Source organism: Myripristis murdjan, chromosome 5, assembly GCF_902150065.1.
Source record: "Myripristis murdjan chromosome 5, fMyrMur1.1, whole genome shotgun sequence".
NCBI classification, from domain to species: Eukaryota; Metazoa; Chordata; class Actinopteri; order Holocentriformes; family Holocentridae; genus Myripristis; species Myripristis murdjan.
In genome coordinates, this window is record NC_043984.1 from 1595931 (window position 1) to 1611199 (window position 15269).

At 38.2% G+C, this 15269-nt stretch overlaps 2 protein-coding genes across 11 annotated transcripts in view; both read left to right on the forward strand.

Moving 5' to 3' along the window:
* Window positions 1-3450, forward strand: part of cept1b (choline/ethanolamine phosphotransferase 1b) — a 28086-nt gene extending 24636 nt beyond the window's left edge. For all 3 annotated transcript variants that reach the window (XM_030051205.1, XM_030051203.1, XM_030051204.1), the window contains exon 10: window positions 126-3450. In XM_030051205.1, the coding sequence (XP_029907065.1) occupies window positions 126-242 (117 nt within the window). In that variant the 3' untranslated portion in view covers window positions 243-3450. The remainder of the gene's footprint in view (window positions 1-125) is intronic.
* Window positions 3451-4886: 1436 nt separating this feature from the next.
* On the forward strand, window positions 4887-13346 carry dram2b (DNA-damage regulated autophagy modulator 2b). 8 transcript variants are annotated; one of them, XM_030052286.1, is made up of 9 exons: window positions 4887-5049; window positions 5242-5467; window positions 6431-6608; window positions 6862-6929; window positions 7888-8030; window positions 8163-8340; window positions 8711-8793; window positions 8878-8970; window positions 11772-13346. In XM_030052286.1, exons 3-9 carry the CDS (start codon window positions 6478-6480, stop codon window positions 11892-11894), a joined length of 819 nt encoding a protein of 272 aa, XP_029908146.1. In that variant the 5' UTR covers window positions 4887-5049; window positions 5242-5467; window positions 6431-6477; the 3' UTR covers window positions 11895-13346. The 8 variants fall into 8 exon arrangements, with proteins under 8 accessions (XP_029908146.1, XP_029908145.1, XP_029908149.1 ...); XM_030052285.1 differs by having other exon boundaries at window positions 5261-5467; XM_030052289.1 differs by having other exon boundaries at window positions 5318-5467.
* Window positions 13347-15269: the final 1923 nt, after the last annotated feature.

Below are 15269 nucleotides of genomic sequence, written 5' to 3' on the forward strand. Positions count from 1 at the left end.
TTTTGGGGAGTACAAGCCCTTAATAGTATCTGGGGAGAATTATAGCCACTGATCAGTAATGAGCACTTGTCTGGTGTGTTTTCTGCCTGACAGATTTAACATGGTTTCTGTTTTCTCCCCTGCAGGTAATTTCATTTTTTGACTTGGTGCGTTACTGTGTCAGTGTTTGCAACCAGATTGCCTGCCATCTTCACATTTTTGTTTTCAAAATCAAGCCTTCAACTCCCTCCACTCTTCAGTGAGGATCCACATGCCATCACTGTGTCCCTTCTTGTTAGTTGCTGTCATCAAGATGTTCTTTCGTTCCCTTCATTTTTCTAAGCAGAGGAAATTGTAGTCTAAAATGCAGGCTTCTGCCAAGTGAATGTGAGGACAAAATATGTATATTGAGATAACAGAGTATTATTGTCATTATTAAATTTTCTCTGCAGAATGGAGTGTGTACCAGTTTCATCTTCTGTCCCACTGGGGTAGGAAAGTGGGTATGTCATCACTATTTAGCTCATAGCTCCAGAAGTAAGTGTCTAATGAAAATATGCTGGGATTCAAACAAAATCTACTACATCTTGAGATTAGTTAAGTTTCAAGACTGGAATCACTCCTGGATTAGCCTATTTGATGTGAGGATAAATTTGTATTCATTAAATGTTTGAATAATTTATGGAATCTAAACTATTTTAAAGATTGCAGTCTTGTTGTCCATTTCCATGAACTATATATTCAGTCACCTTGAGAGTCACTTGGACTAATCCAATACCATGTGGGCTACTTGTAGTGACAGAGATGACCAGGAGGTCTGATCTTGAATTAAGTTCGTGCACAGCCTAATCTGTAAGGATTATTGCCCTCCTGAAAACTCCTCATCTTCCTTGTAAAAACAGGGCAAGTTACCTCAGGATCTGTTTACAAGGGGAATTGTTGCTTGACAGCACACAGTTATCAGAGCAGGAGTCTGAATTGATATTTTGCCTTAAATTGAAATCTAATTAAATTAAATTTTCTGTCTTTGAATCTCAATACTTAGAAAATCGCAATAATTACAGAATGTATCGAATCAGCACCTGGGGAGTCCCAGTTCCCATTCCTTCTAATTAGATTGTGCTTGCTCTATCATAGCAATGACAAAATGTTAAGGTCAAAATAATCCTTTATGACAGATCAGAAAAATAGTTTTTGCAAAATGCCTAATTAAAAACAGAACATCCAGGAGTGATCTCTAGAAACTGCTTCCAAGTGCATTTGAAACCAAACGACAGTATGACTGGGGATGTTGACATACACACTGGCCTCCTCTGAAATGTTCCTCTGACCTACAAATGGCTGAGTCAGTGTTGCTCAGTGTGAGGGAATCGTGAAAAGACTGCAGTGGGGTTGAAGACAACATAGGCGCTAGTTGGTATGTTGAAGGAGAAAAGCGTTGATTCAAACATAAACTTTAACCTGTTCTAGCAATTTTTGTCCAGGCAAATGTACAGGAATTGACTGAAATTCTCAGTCTTTGCTTTCTATAATTATATATATATTTTTTGCAAAATTTGCATAACATTACTTTTTGCTAAAAAAATATCAAAGGGGTTTAACACTTAAGGTGTTTGTGCTTTTCATTAAGTTAAAAAAATGCATTGAGACATTGATTCATTAACTGTATAAAGACATTGTAATTAAGATGGCAATTAGGGCAAGATTCAGCATTGTGGACAGTCCTTGAGTGTTAATTACACTTTTTAAAAAGACGAGTATTTATTTGAAATGGCTAATGCACATACTGCCTCCAAGGCCACTAACATGATCCAATATTGTTACCACAAATGCAGAATGGGTATTAACTTGTTGGATATGGTCTGTTTAATCTTGTTTCTTGTGAAAAACTTGTCATGATATCCTACATTAACGTCATTAATGTGCACAGCCTCTTTTTTTGTCTCTCTGCTCTTGCATATTGCACTTGTTTTATTTTTTTTTCCAGTGCAGTTCCCCCTGCCCCAGATACTGTATCAAGCCTATAGCATTTGTTTAAAATGTCCAAGAAGATCTAAAATGCCAAGTGTTGATGACTGTATTGGGATAGTTGTGACTTTTATCATGCATAACTGTTACAAAACTTGTCATTTGCCTTATTCACCTTGATGCCATGTTTGGTTAACTGATATCATGGGGGAGTTAGATGTGGAAGTGCCATAGACTCCAGTGTCCTCTATAAAACTTTATAAAAATACTATTTCAAGACTACTGAAATGAAATGTCACAGAGATCAAGTTAACATAATTTCAAAGCCCTCATTAAAAGACTTCAAATGTGTGTAACTTGCAGTTTTCAGGATAGAAAATGAATGGAGGTAAATGGCTGCTGTGTTCATTGTTTTTCATTCATCCTAAAGCAATAAAAACACCAGTAATAAAAAGTCACTCAGCCATGGGAAATGTTATATTGTTGCTACTGAGCTGATTTCCAGCTGTGACTGTGATTAATCCTACTCTTGAATTTTTTACAGCTGAGTTTTAACATTTGTCTAAGACACTTCCACGTCTAATCCCTCTCATGATGTCAGTTAAGCAAACATGAGGGCGAGGTGAATACAGTGAACTGGAGGCTGCTGTGGTGTGTGTTCTACGAAAGAAGACTGTTGCTACACGATTCGTAGAAACAAAGCCTTCCAAGAACGATCACTTAGTGTTGAAGTCGCTCTTTGTTACTCAAGGTCACATTTCTCTTTTGCTTTTATTTTTTTTTATTTTTATTTGAAAGATTACATGTCTGTAAGTTATGGCATTATGCATTAAAGAACAGTGTTGACTGTCAGTCTGCAAACACTCATTTCAAGATTGTCAAGGACAAAACAGCTTAAAAAGTTCTTTGTCTACTTTTTTCTGCACAGTTCATCCTTAGAGTAATGCAACTTCATGGTGCACCTGTTGGGGCAAAATAGGAAGTGAGCCACTGCTAAACAGAAAATAGCTTGACTGTGCCCTCATTTGCAAGTGTACAATAGCACTGTACAGTTTGTACTATAGCTCGAGTTCCTTTGTATAACTCACTACCTGGAATCCATAGGTGAACAACTTTTCATAATGACTTTTGTGAAATCTAGCTTCAACATTGAGAGCTCTACATCCCTCTGTGCACATAGTTAGTGTTATCAGGTTAACTCTTCAATTGTTACCAGTCATTCTCAGACTAGTAAAAGGTTGCCTTAAACAAGTTATTGTTCTTCTGTTGTTTTGTATTAAGATCAAGCCTTTGAAATGGGCACGTTGTCTCTTTTTGTGTCTTATTTGGCAAAGGCTTGTTTTTATCCTTGGTTTATTATTTTGGCCAGACTGCCAAGCTCAGGTATATTACCAGTGTGCATAATGGTGTGTGTTCCTTGATTACTACATCAAACAAACTAGATCACTTGACAATCTCTCCTTTACCTACCAATGCAAATAAATGTCATACTCCACCTGTAACCAGGTTTCTATTTGTCTTTTATTGGAAATGGTAAAACGGAGTCAGTGCTACATATGGGATTTGCTTATTCCATGTTCATTTGTTGAAATCACACTCTAAAAAATTGGGAGAAAAATCACCAATAGCCTACCCATTTCTTGTTGAGTCTTGCTAAATAGTTTACAGATAACAGTGTTTTTTTTTTTTTTTTTGTTTTTTTTTTTTGGAACTGGTAAATAAAGCAAGACCCCCTGACATGTCTTTATCAAATTTAATGTAATGATGAACAAGGAAACTGGACAAAGAATCTCCATGAAACCTCACAAAAAACAACAACCCAGGAGCTTTAACTCACTGAGCAAAACTCACTTCATTTCTTTTTGGCTTTTATTTTTGTGTGGTGGTTAATTACATATTGGGGTAATTTTGTTGTACTTTCCTTGCAATTGCTAGTTTTCTGGTGATTTTAGTTTTAGTTTATGATCATTTTTAAATATATTTTTAAATTTTTGTCTATTTTTGTTGGTAACAGCACTTCTTAAATTTCATGGTCATTTTCACGTATTTTTAATTTTCTAATTTTCTGATCTTTTTTGGTAATTTTTTGTTCTTTTGTAATTTTGTGGTAATTATTTGATTTTTTTTCTTGTCATTTAATATTTTTGAGGGAAAATCTGTTGAATTTGCTCAGTTTTCAAAATGTGGACATGTTTGATAAAATGACAGTAGTCCAGTGAATCTCTTTGCAGGGCACATTCAGATGGTAAGACTTCAACAAAGTGGATGATTTAAGAGCTGCCCCAGAGATTTCAGCCTCTGGCTCTGTGACACTCTGGCAAAAGCAAAAATGAGAATATTCTGCCTACAATATGCTGCATGAAGAAAAAGTTCATTGTTAGGATTACACAGTTTTGTTCATAGATGTAGGGGTGATCTAATAGGGACTCCACGAGTCCATGACTAATTCAGAGCCATCTCATTGTCTACATAAAATTGAGGATCATATTTTTATTAAATAAGTTGGGATAACTGCCATCAAAGTTCCCCTCCGCCCTCTCCATTAAAGTAATGAATCTTCCAGTCACTTCTTCTATAGATAATTAAAAGGACCCGAGGCTTGTATCAGAAAGCAGCATTACAACAATAACCGAGAAGCACTCCACAGGAAGATTGACACCAAGATTAACAATAACACAAAACAAGACTTCCGGTTTGGACAGTTTGGCCTGCAAAATAAAATCGTGCAACAAACACTTTTAAATGAATTAACTGTACTGTAACTGTAACTGTACTTAATTTTCGGAACCAATATCTGACAACAGTTACAATAATAATAGTAATAAATAAATAAAATGTTTGACCCTTTTAACTATAAACGCTGGGAATATTTCAGTGGGCAGAAGCCATCCAGAGGAGTCATGTTTCATGCTGAGATGAGTACCGGAAGTTGAACTCGGCTCGCTGGAAACGAAACAGGAAGCAGCTGAACTAGTGACTGTGTTTGTCATGTTGAGCTGCAAGTTAGCCACAAGTCCTGTGTCATAAACGACTTGTCACCAGTACTTCGTTTGCACGCGAGTCCGGGGGCTTTCCGAAGAAATGTGAACCTTACCTGGTAAAGTAAGCCATTCTTTACACATCTTTTTCCCAAGTTGTTGCCATTAGCTGTTAGCTTAAGTTAGCTAGTTGTCCAGCTCGCTCGCCTGACGTGAGCCGTTTCCCATGACCGTGAGCGTCACTCATCACCAATTATCTCCAGCTCAGACTGGAACTGCCACTGTTGGAGTCTAATAGCCGCTTTTCTCATCACAGCTGGCATGTCCTCTTTTAGCTCCACCGTTTTGCTTGTCAGCTTGTGGAGAAGACAACATTGTCAAATTCCGTTCAGCTGTCGGCAGGGACGAGTCGGTCGGGTCCACTCCTGAGTTTGACAGTGAGGTGACGCTCTCCCTGCGAGGGGCGCAGCCTCTGCCTCTACAGGACACCGGGGGCTGCGGACTGTTAAAGTGGAGCCGTTGCTGCGTGGTATTTATCAGAGGTACTAGTGGCTCCTAACGATTGAATAAAGATCTTAAGTAATGGTCCACCAGATGTGTATGTGTGCCATTAAAGGGATAGTTCACCTGTTTTTTTTGTTTGTTTGTTTGTTTTTAAAAGACATTATTTCACCGCTAGTTCTGGAGGACAGTAGTGGTGCTATCTTCCTCTCATTGTTACTGAGTGCTGGATACTGGCTGGATGCTCCATGTGCTAAATGTTAGACTCCTGCCGTTGAAACAGTTAGCCCTGGCTAACTGTCTTAAAAATAACCACCTTAATCCACTCAAATTGTTGAATAAATACAATCTGAATTTGATGATGTGTATTAGAATATCCACAATCTGGAAAATAAAATAGTCATCAATGGTAGAACTATTTTCTTGTGCAGCGTAAGCCCTGGCAGGTGTCTGAAAGATTCATGAAATGTTTGATAGTGGGGAGCCGAGGAAAAGAAGCTAGCCACAACATTACATGCCAGCTAGCTTTTAGTACTCCAGAGACAGTTGGTATTTCTGTCCTCCAGCATGTGTCCATGTGTCCATGGAGAAAACAGACAATAGCAAACTCAAACAATCTACTTCCCTCTCTTTGGGGGCTACTGCTGCTCTGGTGCGGAGTGATACAGGAAGTGCAGAAGTTACTGGATCTGTCTGGATGTTAATAACAGGAAAAATACATTGCAGTTATGAACAATGATTAAAGCAAAGGCATCGTCCGTATGTAGTCTGCAATAGTATGTGCATATTAGTTTCAGAGAACGACATCTGTAAAGTGATGTCTTCTTTGAGTGGTTTAAGGCAGTTATTTTTAAGAATGTTAGCTGGGGGGTATTTAGTCCACCTGTATGTTTGGTGTGAGATTTGATGTTTGGTGTGAGATTTGATGTGGGCTTCTATTTTTGGTTCGTCAGTGACAGAGAACACAAGCAGATTCACTTCACCAGGTGTTTTGCTCTTTTCAGGCAAATCTAACTGTCCATCAACACACACTCACAATAAGAAGAAAACCATGTGGTGGTTCCAGCAGGGCCTGTGCATCTTGCCAGTTGCTCTGGTGATCTGGACAGCAGCCTCCTTCATCTTTACCTACATCACAGCTGTAGTACTGAGACATGTGGATGCACTGCTTCCTTACATCAGGTCAGAATATGTCCACCGCTCTGCCTCTTCTTCAGCTCCCCTGTTTATTGGTTGCACCCAGTTTTCCTGGATGAAAATATCTGTAAAACCCTGCAAAAAGCCATGGCAGTTGAAGTCTTAACATAAATCCGGACAGACATGCATACAGAGACACCCACAGTAATTACAGTAATTACAAGGATTTTTGTCTATTTTAACTTCTTACTTTCTGAAGGTGGTGACCTTTTTCCTGTTCTTTCCTCTTGTGTTGCAGTGATACAGGAACAGTGGCTCCAGAGAGGTGTGTGTTTGGCATCATGCTGGATGTATCGGCATTCCTAGGTAACACACTTCATATGTCAACCTGCATCCTGAAAAGCACTGTTTCTGTTAGGGCTGGGCAGAATGGGCAAAGTCAAATATGCTGATATTTTTGACCAAATATGTCAAAGTCCATATGGTGACCAAGCAGGTAGAGGCAAATTACAGCAATAACAGTCAGCTAAGTTCAGGAAATTGCCTCCCTTTACTGGGATGCAGCCCTTAATACCAGGAAAAGGCGATATGTAAGTTGTATCGTGATAATATGATTTCCAAAATCCCAGATGATATCACGTCTTACATCACAATATCAATATAATATCATGTTTATATCTCACCCTGTAAACAGGAGAGCTACAGAGTTGTCCTAAATGGTTAGGAGTTACCACAACCCTAACCCTAATATTTAAGTTTATGCTGTTTTTTTGTTGTTGTTTGTTTATTTGTTTGTGTTTTACATGGACAGCGGCCTGTACCTTATGTAAATTTAAAGTAAAGATGCGATAACACACTGTATTAAATACACTTGACTTCCGTTGGTCTATTTTTTGCCACCAGGATTAATATGTCAAAGACAAATTTATCAAGGGATAAAATCATTACATAATGTTGATATAGTTGGTTTGATATTTATTTGTCTTGTTTTAATGTAAAGTCTGTGTGATCTTTCTTTATTAGGAATAACCACAACATGTCATCATAAGTTTCAGTTTAATAATGTAGTGATGTCATGCATTCTCAAAAGATAGCTCCTCCTCACTTAGAGTATGTCAAGGACACTTGATAACCAACTCTTGTGTCCTGCTCTGAGTCATGAACATTTTTAATCACAAGAACACTTGTAGCAGTGCCAGACTGTTCACTGAGGGCCAGATAGAAAGCTCAAACACTGCTCATGTTTTCGAAAGATTGCAGCCTTACTGCGTATTGTGTGTAGTTGAGAATTTGACAGATAGAGCTGTTGTTTTTGTGCTTGCAGGAATGGCCACCACATATGTACGCTATAAACAGGTTCAGGCTCTGACAGGCCAGGAAGAATATAAACTCCACAAGCTCAACCAGTTTGGCCTGGTGCTGGGTTGGATCAGCTCGTTTGGCATGTGTGTGGTTGCCAACTTTCAGGTTACTGTCTTTTTGTGTCTGCATAGACAAGCATTTTCATATATTGACTCATCTTTATAATCATTTTATATTCCTGTGTTTGCAGTCAGTAAAATGAAAATTAAACTGTTGTGCTCTGTGTTTGCAATCCAGAAAACCACGCTGTTCTACATGCACTTGGTGGGCGCCGTGCTGACGTTTGGGGTGGGGGCTCTGTACATCCTGGTCCAGACTCTACTCTCCTTCTACATGCAGCCTCACATCAACAGCAAGGCCACCTTCCATGTCCGCCTCAGCATTGGCATGTGGACCCTGGCTAGTATCATCAGCAGTATCCTAAGAGTGACAACATGTTTTGTGAAGTGCTTTAAAGTCAAATTATATTCCTGTGTTGAAGTGTCGCTGTAGCTATACTGTAATGGCCTAGGCCAGTGTGAATATTAATGGTTTGCAGAAAAAATACCATAAAATTGGAAGCATTGGAGGAAAAACACCATTAAAAATACAAAAAAAGAAAAAAATTACAAGAAAATGACCAAAAATAATACAACTTTTCCCACCCACACGCTCCTGGGGTTCAAGGCCTAATTGGTAATGGATTCTTTGTAGGCAAGTGCTAGTATTACAGAGTATCACATTAGCAGCCAGAAGGAGCCAAACACACATAGTTACTGTGTTGCCCTTAACGCCTGTCCTCTCAGTGTTTGTGTCGTCTGTCATCATGTACAGCAGCCTGCCTGGAGTGGATGTAGCTCACAAACTGCACTGGACACCTGGAGAGACGGTGTGTGTGTGCATGTAATAAGGCTGACTGTATCTGCAGCACCACTGGGAGAGTATGTGTTGTAAAGCTGTGTGTGTTTTTCAGGGTTACACTGCTCACATCATCAGCACGATCTGTGAATGGTCCCTGGCTTTCTCTTTCATCAGCTTCTTCCTCACCTACATCAGAGACTTTCAGGTACTCACTTCTACCTTCATATAGCAGCCATTTCAATTTTTATGATGATGATTGATGACAATGAATCATTCACATCATGATTTCATGTGAATGATAATTGCACAGTTTTGCTAAATTCTCAGTTTGGATTGGCGTATGAGGCATTCTGACATCTGTTATTTCTGAATAACGGACCACTCTTGCACATTTAATATCACTCCATATTGTGTGTCATTGCTGATTTCTAATCATACTAGAAAGACGTCACTCAGTAAAGTGTAAAACTCCAGCTCCAACAACGCTGTGCAATTCTCAAGATCTGCCATTTCCTCATCACATAGTTGACCAAATTAAACTTCAGTCAGTTCTTACTTTTCATGCTTTTAATTGAAGGTAGTGTTTTTGGTTTAATAAATTAATTAAACATTAAACAGGTATGTCTGTGTGTTTGATTTAGGGAACATTTCTATTGCTGGACCTTCTGCACCTTTTTGTGATAGCCCATGCTCACCACCACACTCACTTTTGGCTCTAATTGGTGTGAAAGGTTAATAAGCTTTTTCTAGGTCCATGACCAAGCCCTCCACAAAATTTTGTGTGAATCCATTCATAATTTTTTGAGATATCCTGCTGACAAACAACCAAACAAATAAAATAGGACAAAAAACATAACCCCTATCCAACTCTGTTGGCAGAGCTAATTAAAGCTGTAGTGCAGAACTTTTTAGTAAGTAAGTAAGTAATTTATTTATATAGCTCTTTTCACAGATAAAATCACAAAGTGCTCTACAGTGCATACAAGGAATAAAAAGCAAAGGTAGAGCAAAATTCAATAAATAGATAAATATAAGCTAAAAAAAACCACAAGCTTTTACATATATATGAATGTCCATTACAGTCAAGTTCTTGTGAAAAGAGTTGACATAGTGCTGATGAAGCCTATCACAGCTGGGAAGGCTCTGCTTTTTGCAGTACAGCTGTTTAAATCCAATGTTTGTGGCAACATTTGTACAGGTAGTGATGTGGTTTATGTCAACAGGCAGTGATTGATTTGCCATAGTGATGAGCGAAGCAGTTTACTGGATACCTAGTTAGCTACTGGTTAGTCATAATAATAATACATTTTCTTTATACGTGCCTTTAAAAAAAAAATCTCAAGGTCACTTGCCCACAGTCCCTCCACTGTTAATCATGATGTTAATTTTTATGACCCAGACCAGCCTTTCTCTGGTTGCAGTTATATCCATGGTTATCAAATAGCCTCTGCATGATTGAGATATAATAAGGCAGTAAAACATGAAAGCTGAGTTTATTGAGATGATTGGCAGGGCTGTTGTCGAGTGTTTTGCGATTATAAAACATATCCACAGTTAACCAAATCTATTAAAGGAAAGAGCCCAAAGCCCAGCAAGTTTGGTGAGGGAGTGTCAGTTTTTTGTTTATTTGTTTGTTTGTTTGTTTGGTGAGGATTAAGGCAAAATCTATTTTGGTCAAAGGGAGGGTCACAGCTTTTTATTTCAGAGCACTCTTAATCCTCCACTGACCACTCATTCGAAACAATGTACAGTGCCTAGCATTTCATATGTTGCTGCATAATAAGCAGAATAATGTAAGATGAGCTTCCACTTATTTTTCAGTGATGCACAGCTCACCTCAATGATTACATTATTTACGTCTGAATATACAGTAGGTATAGCTGCTTTTTTAGTTCTGAGTATTTGTTACAGTGGCTTGTATGTTTTTGAAAGCCAAACTCGGGAAAGCTTAAGCAAAACTTTTTAGTGTTGTGTTGTCTGCTTCCCCTGGGTGATATAAAGCTGAAATAAGTTCTTGATTGCTCAGATTTTGTACAGAGATTGCTGTGTACAATTCAACAAGTCTATTTTATAATAGTATGGAATGTGTGTTGTGTGGTGTTAAGGTCATTTAAAACAAAATTAAACTTGGGTAGAGTGTTGGGTTGTCTAGTTCCCTTGGTGTGATACGAGTCCACATGGTGGTGAAATATCCTCTTTAGCTGTTCCGTGCTCCCCTCGGCTGCTAATCCACAATAGGACTTCTGGATTTCTGTCTCTCCTTTCACTTCTGTTACATGGTAAAACAGCTTCCAAAATAACACTTTTAACACATAACCCAACACGAATAGAGTGGATTATACAATTTTTTTGAGGAGATTAAACAGCTCTTTCCTTATTTTCCCATTTGAATTGGGAAACACACTAAGTGGTTATTTATTAGGTCCAAATTAGAAACACCTCTCAATATAATGTAGTCCAGAACAAGACCTCTTCAAACTACAACTTTAATAATAAACATAGAATTAAATGTACACATTCTCCACAATGTCAACACAAACAGAACATTATCAGGTAGAATTGATGGCAGAGCTGCTGAGCTGAAGTGCATTAGATTGGACTGGTGGATCTAATGAAGTGGACCCTGAGTGCAGATCTGGCAGCTAGTGTCTGCAAGAAACTTCTGCATAACCTTGCGTGAGGAAGAAATGACATGTTAGTACATTTACAAATAATTGTAGTGAAATGGGAAAAAAATTGTTTATATTCCTATTTTGTTTGCATTTATTTATGTGCTAAAAGTGTCATTTTGGGGGTTGTTTTGACATGCACTCTTCTGGATTAGCAGCCCAGAGGATACTTCACCACCATGTGAACTCCTATATAACTCCTAAGGAACTATACAACGCAACACTCTACCCAAGTTCAATTTTTTCTTCAAGCTATTTTATCATTCAGTTTCCAGCTGTTCAGTCTCAGCATGTCCTCTGATGTTCATATCACTGTGATTTTTTTTTCTTTTACAAGAAAATTAATTTGCGAGCGGAAGCTGATCTCCAAAGCAGTCACCTGTATGACTGGCCACACTATGGCATCGCAGCACCAGTCAACCATTCAGAAACCTCACCACTCCTATCAGGACGCGCCTGAGCAGCAGTACACACCATCATGCAGTCCAAAGTTTAATGCACTTGTTTAACATATATTTTACATTTTATGCTTGTTTTAATAAAAGCACCAACAATATATTATGAAAATTTGCACTATTTTTATATGAAGTAATGTATCTTGAGAAGGAGGCTTTGACTGTGGCTTTGGTGTTGGCAGTATCTCTGTGAGGCTGCTGCGCTCTCTCTGACCACTGCATGGCCCCAGAAATGTTTTGGTAAGGTTATGGGAACACTTCATTATTCACTTACATTACTTCCATTTTTTAATTATGCAACACGCGTCTTTCTCTCAGTTTTTCAAACCTGATGATAAGTAAATCAGTATCATTTTTTTAAATAATGAGACCTGCATAATTATGTATGTAGATTTTAGTTAACTGTTCTCAGGCTGTACTAGAGAAAAGATGCTTTTTGGGTTATGAATGGGAAGCAGGCTAACTACATCAGTGTGTCTAATCAGGTAATAATGGTGCTATCACAGGGAACTAACTTGTCAACCTCATCTTTAACCCCGACCCCCTCTATAACATAATACAAGACAATGCTCTGCAAATGGAATTGTGCACTATATTGTTGCTGTTGTACATGATTGCTGTAAGGCTAATTAAGTTTTTTTATCATTACCATGCTCATACTTTGTCTATCTCAGATCACAGCTCATATTTAGAAATGTATTAACAGTTGACATAAGTATTTGGTTTACTATCAGCCCTGCCAAACGAAGCAAGTCAATGAAATGTAAGCTGTACATGTTACAAAAAAAAACAACTGTATTTTTAATAAATTGAGAAAAACGAAGTAATTCATAAGTAATTCTCAGCAATAACAAGGACAGTGTTGTGTTTGTATGTCAAATTTTCACTGTATCCGTTTCAGTAAAACAGCGCGTGACCACACCTGCTGTCATAGCAACAAGCTCAGCATAATGGCACTTAAGCTATTTTTGTTGAATGTTTTCCTTTGGCTCACAACAATGCGTTGTTGTTAGCTTTCATTTCCCTTTTCTTCTCTTTGCATTGTGGAGCTCTTGCAAGGACACGCCTTCTCACTTTTCATCAGAACCAAACAGAGCAGACTGAGCGGGATCAATGCAATGAACTGAATCCTCTGTTTGACAATTTGATAGAAAGCTGAAATAAGTTCCTGAAATCTACAAGTCTACTGTACAATAGTATAGAATGTGTGTTGTGTGGTGGTTAAGGTCATTTAATGCAAACTGGAGCTTGGGGAGAGTGTTGGGTTGTGGAGTTCCCTGGTGGTTATGTGACTCCACATGACGGTGCAATATCCTTATTAGTGTGGACTGTTAATCCACATTATTGTATTTGTATCTCTCCATTCACTTAAATAGCACAGCAAAACACTTTTAATGCATAAAAGAATGCAAACAAAGCAGATTATACCAATATTAAAAAAAAGTCCCAGCATCCTTTTTGTGTATTTGTGTGTGTAATTACAGTCATTAGTTAAAGTGCTATCAGGTTTTTTCTTGGTGGCACAAGATTACTATGAGGAAGTTTCCTGCAGACACTACGTGCCAGATCTGTCGTCAGATTCAAATAAGAAAATAACAAGGAAAGAGACGCTTCATTTCCCTGAGAAGCTGTTTTTTTTTTTTTTTTGTTTGTTTGTTTTTCAAACTAAGGATTCATGGACTCCCAGTGGCATTAGATTACTTGATTTGCACATGGACTGTAGTAGCCTCCTCATGATGTTGTGGCTGTTGCTGAGTGACTGATTTCATTGTATATGCTGGTAGCTGGTAACTGATGATAACTTCAGACGTCACCACTCTGGAAGGTACTTTACTGTTTTCCACAGGTGGGCCAAGTCATTTCTTGATCTTTTCGAGTTGAGAATACAGTCATCAAATTTGTAACTTACGTCCAAGTCATGCGACTCAAGTTTTCCACCATGATGAATCCAATGGAAATCAACAGAAATTAAAACAAACCTACCAAAAAAACAAACCAAAACTACACTGTACTGACATGAACTGAGCAACTAATGGACACCTGATAGCACACTAAGCAGCACTGTCTGAACAATGCCATGGCAAGAAGCAGAGCCTCACTGGTCCCATGGAGAGTGCAAATGCATTTGGACCAAACTGGGCTTTAGTGGGCTTGGCCCCACACGCCACTGGTCTGACAGTGGAAATGAGATCAAACTGAGCCAAAATCTTTCATGGTTTGACCTGCAATCAGGCAGGCTGTGATGGAAATGAATGTGGAAGTATGAATTTCACAGCCTTGTAATGGAGAAACAGAACAACAGTGTCACAGGCCTATAGAAGCTGAACTCAATGTACAGTGTGATAAAGGAGGACAGGACAGCAAGGTTCCTGCAGAATCTTGGCCATCTGAGTCAAATGCTCTGCACTGTACCACTCTCACACAGCTTTCAAATAGAAATCATGAGAGTGATATTAGTGTAGCTCTGTAAACAGATAATTTGATTAGAAATAAACCGCTGGGTGTTTTTTTGTTTGTTAGTTAGTTTGTTTGTTTGTTTCCTCTAGTTTCATGGAATGCGGGTGTCATCTAAATGCTACTAATTATTAATCAGTCCTTCATTTTAGCTAACAAGCACACCAACAGCATTTGTTGACTGGACAGCCAGGAGATATTTAAAGGGATAGTTCAAACTGAACTTTTTTTCCACAAATTTTTAACTTTATAATCTCAGAATTTTCAAGAATTTCAGAATTTTTTCTAGTAAATTCTCGGTATATTGCCCTCCTGCTCGGATCAATAATTTTTTTCCCCTCAGATAGCTCCAATACACTGTCATCATTTTGACATGGAATGCAGAATTTTTCCAGCAAGATGGTAAAAGCTGCTATTTTCTTCTGGAAGGTACACAGTAAACCTATATGCTGTATATTTGTTGCTGTTGTCTCTTGCTGCTTGGTGTATTTCTACATTATATGTTGTTTTCATGAGCCAATATGCAGTTTCTCATTGCTGGGATAGCGACAAATTGATTGACTGAAAATAATAAATCACAAAGTAGTGTAAAATCTGGTCCTTGCAGCACCTTCTCTACTGTGGGGATATGAGGTAGATAGTCTAGAGTCGTAATCTATCTAGCAGGCAGATAGACTGGCTCTCTCACTCAGCTAATCTCTATTCAGTTCAGTTCAATAAGCTTTATTGGCGTGACATAACATTAAGTATCACAGAAATGTTTATGAGCTATGGAGGTAGCCAGGTTTTTCACATGGCCACCAAGTGAATAGGGTCAATTGTATGGCTGATTCTTTTTATTGTTAATTTTATTGTAACTTGCCTCAACATGGAAACCTGGCCAGTTCTCATGAATAATTTATGATGATTTATTATTATATATTCAC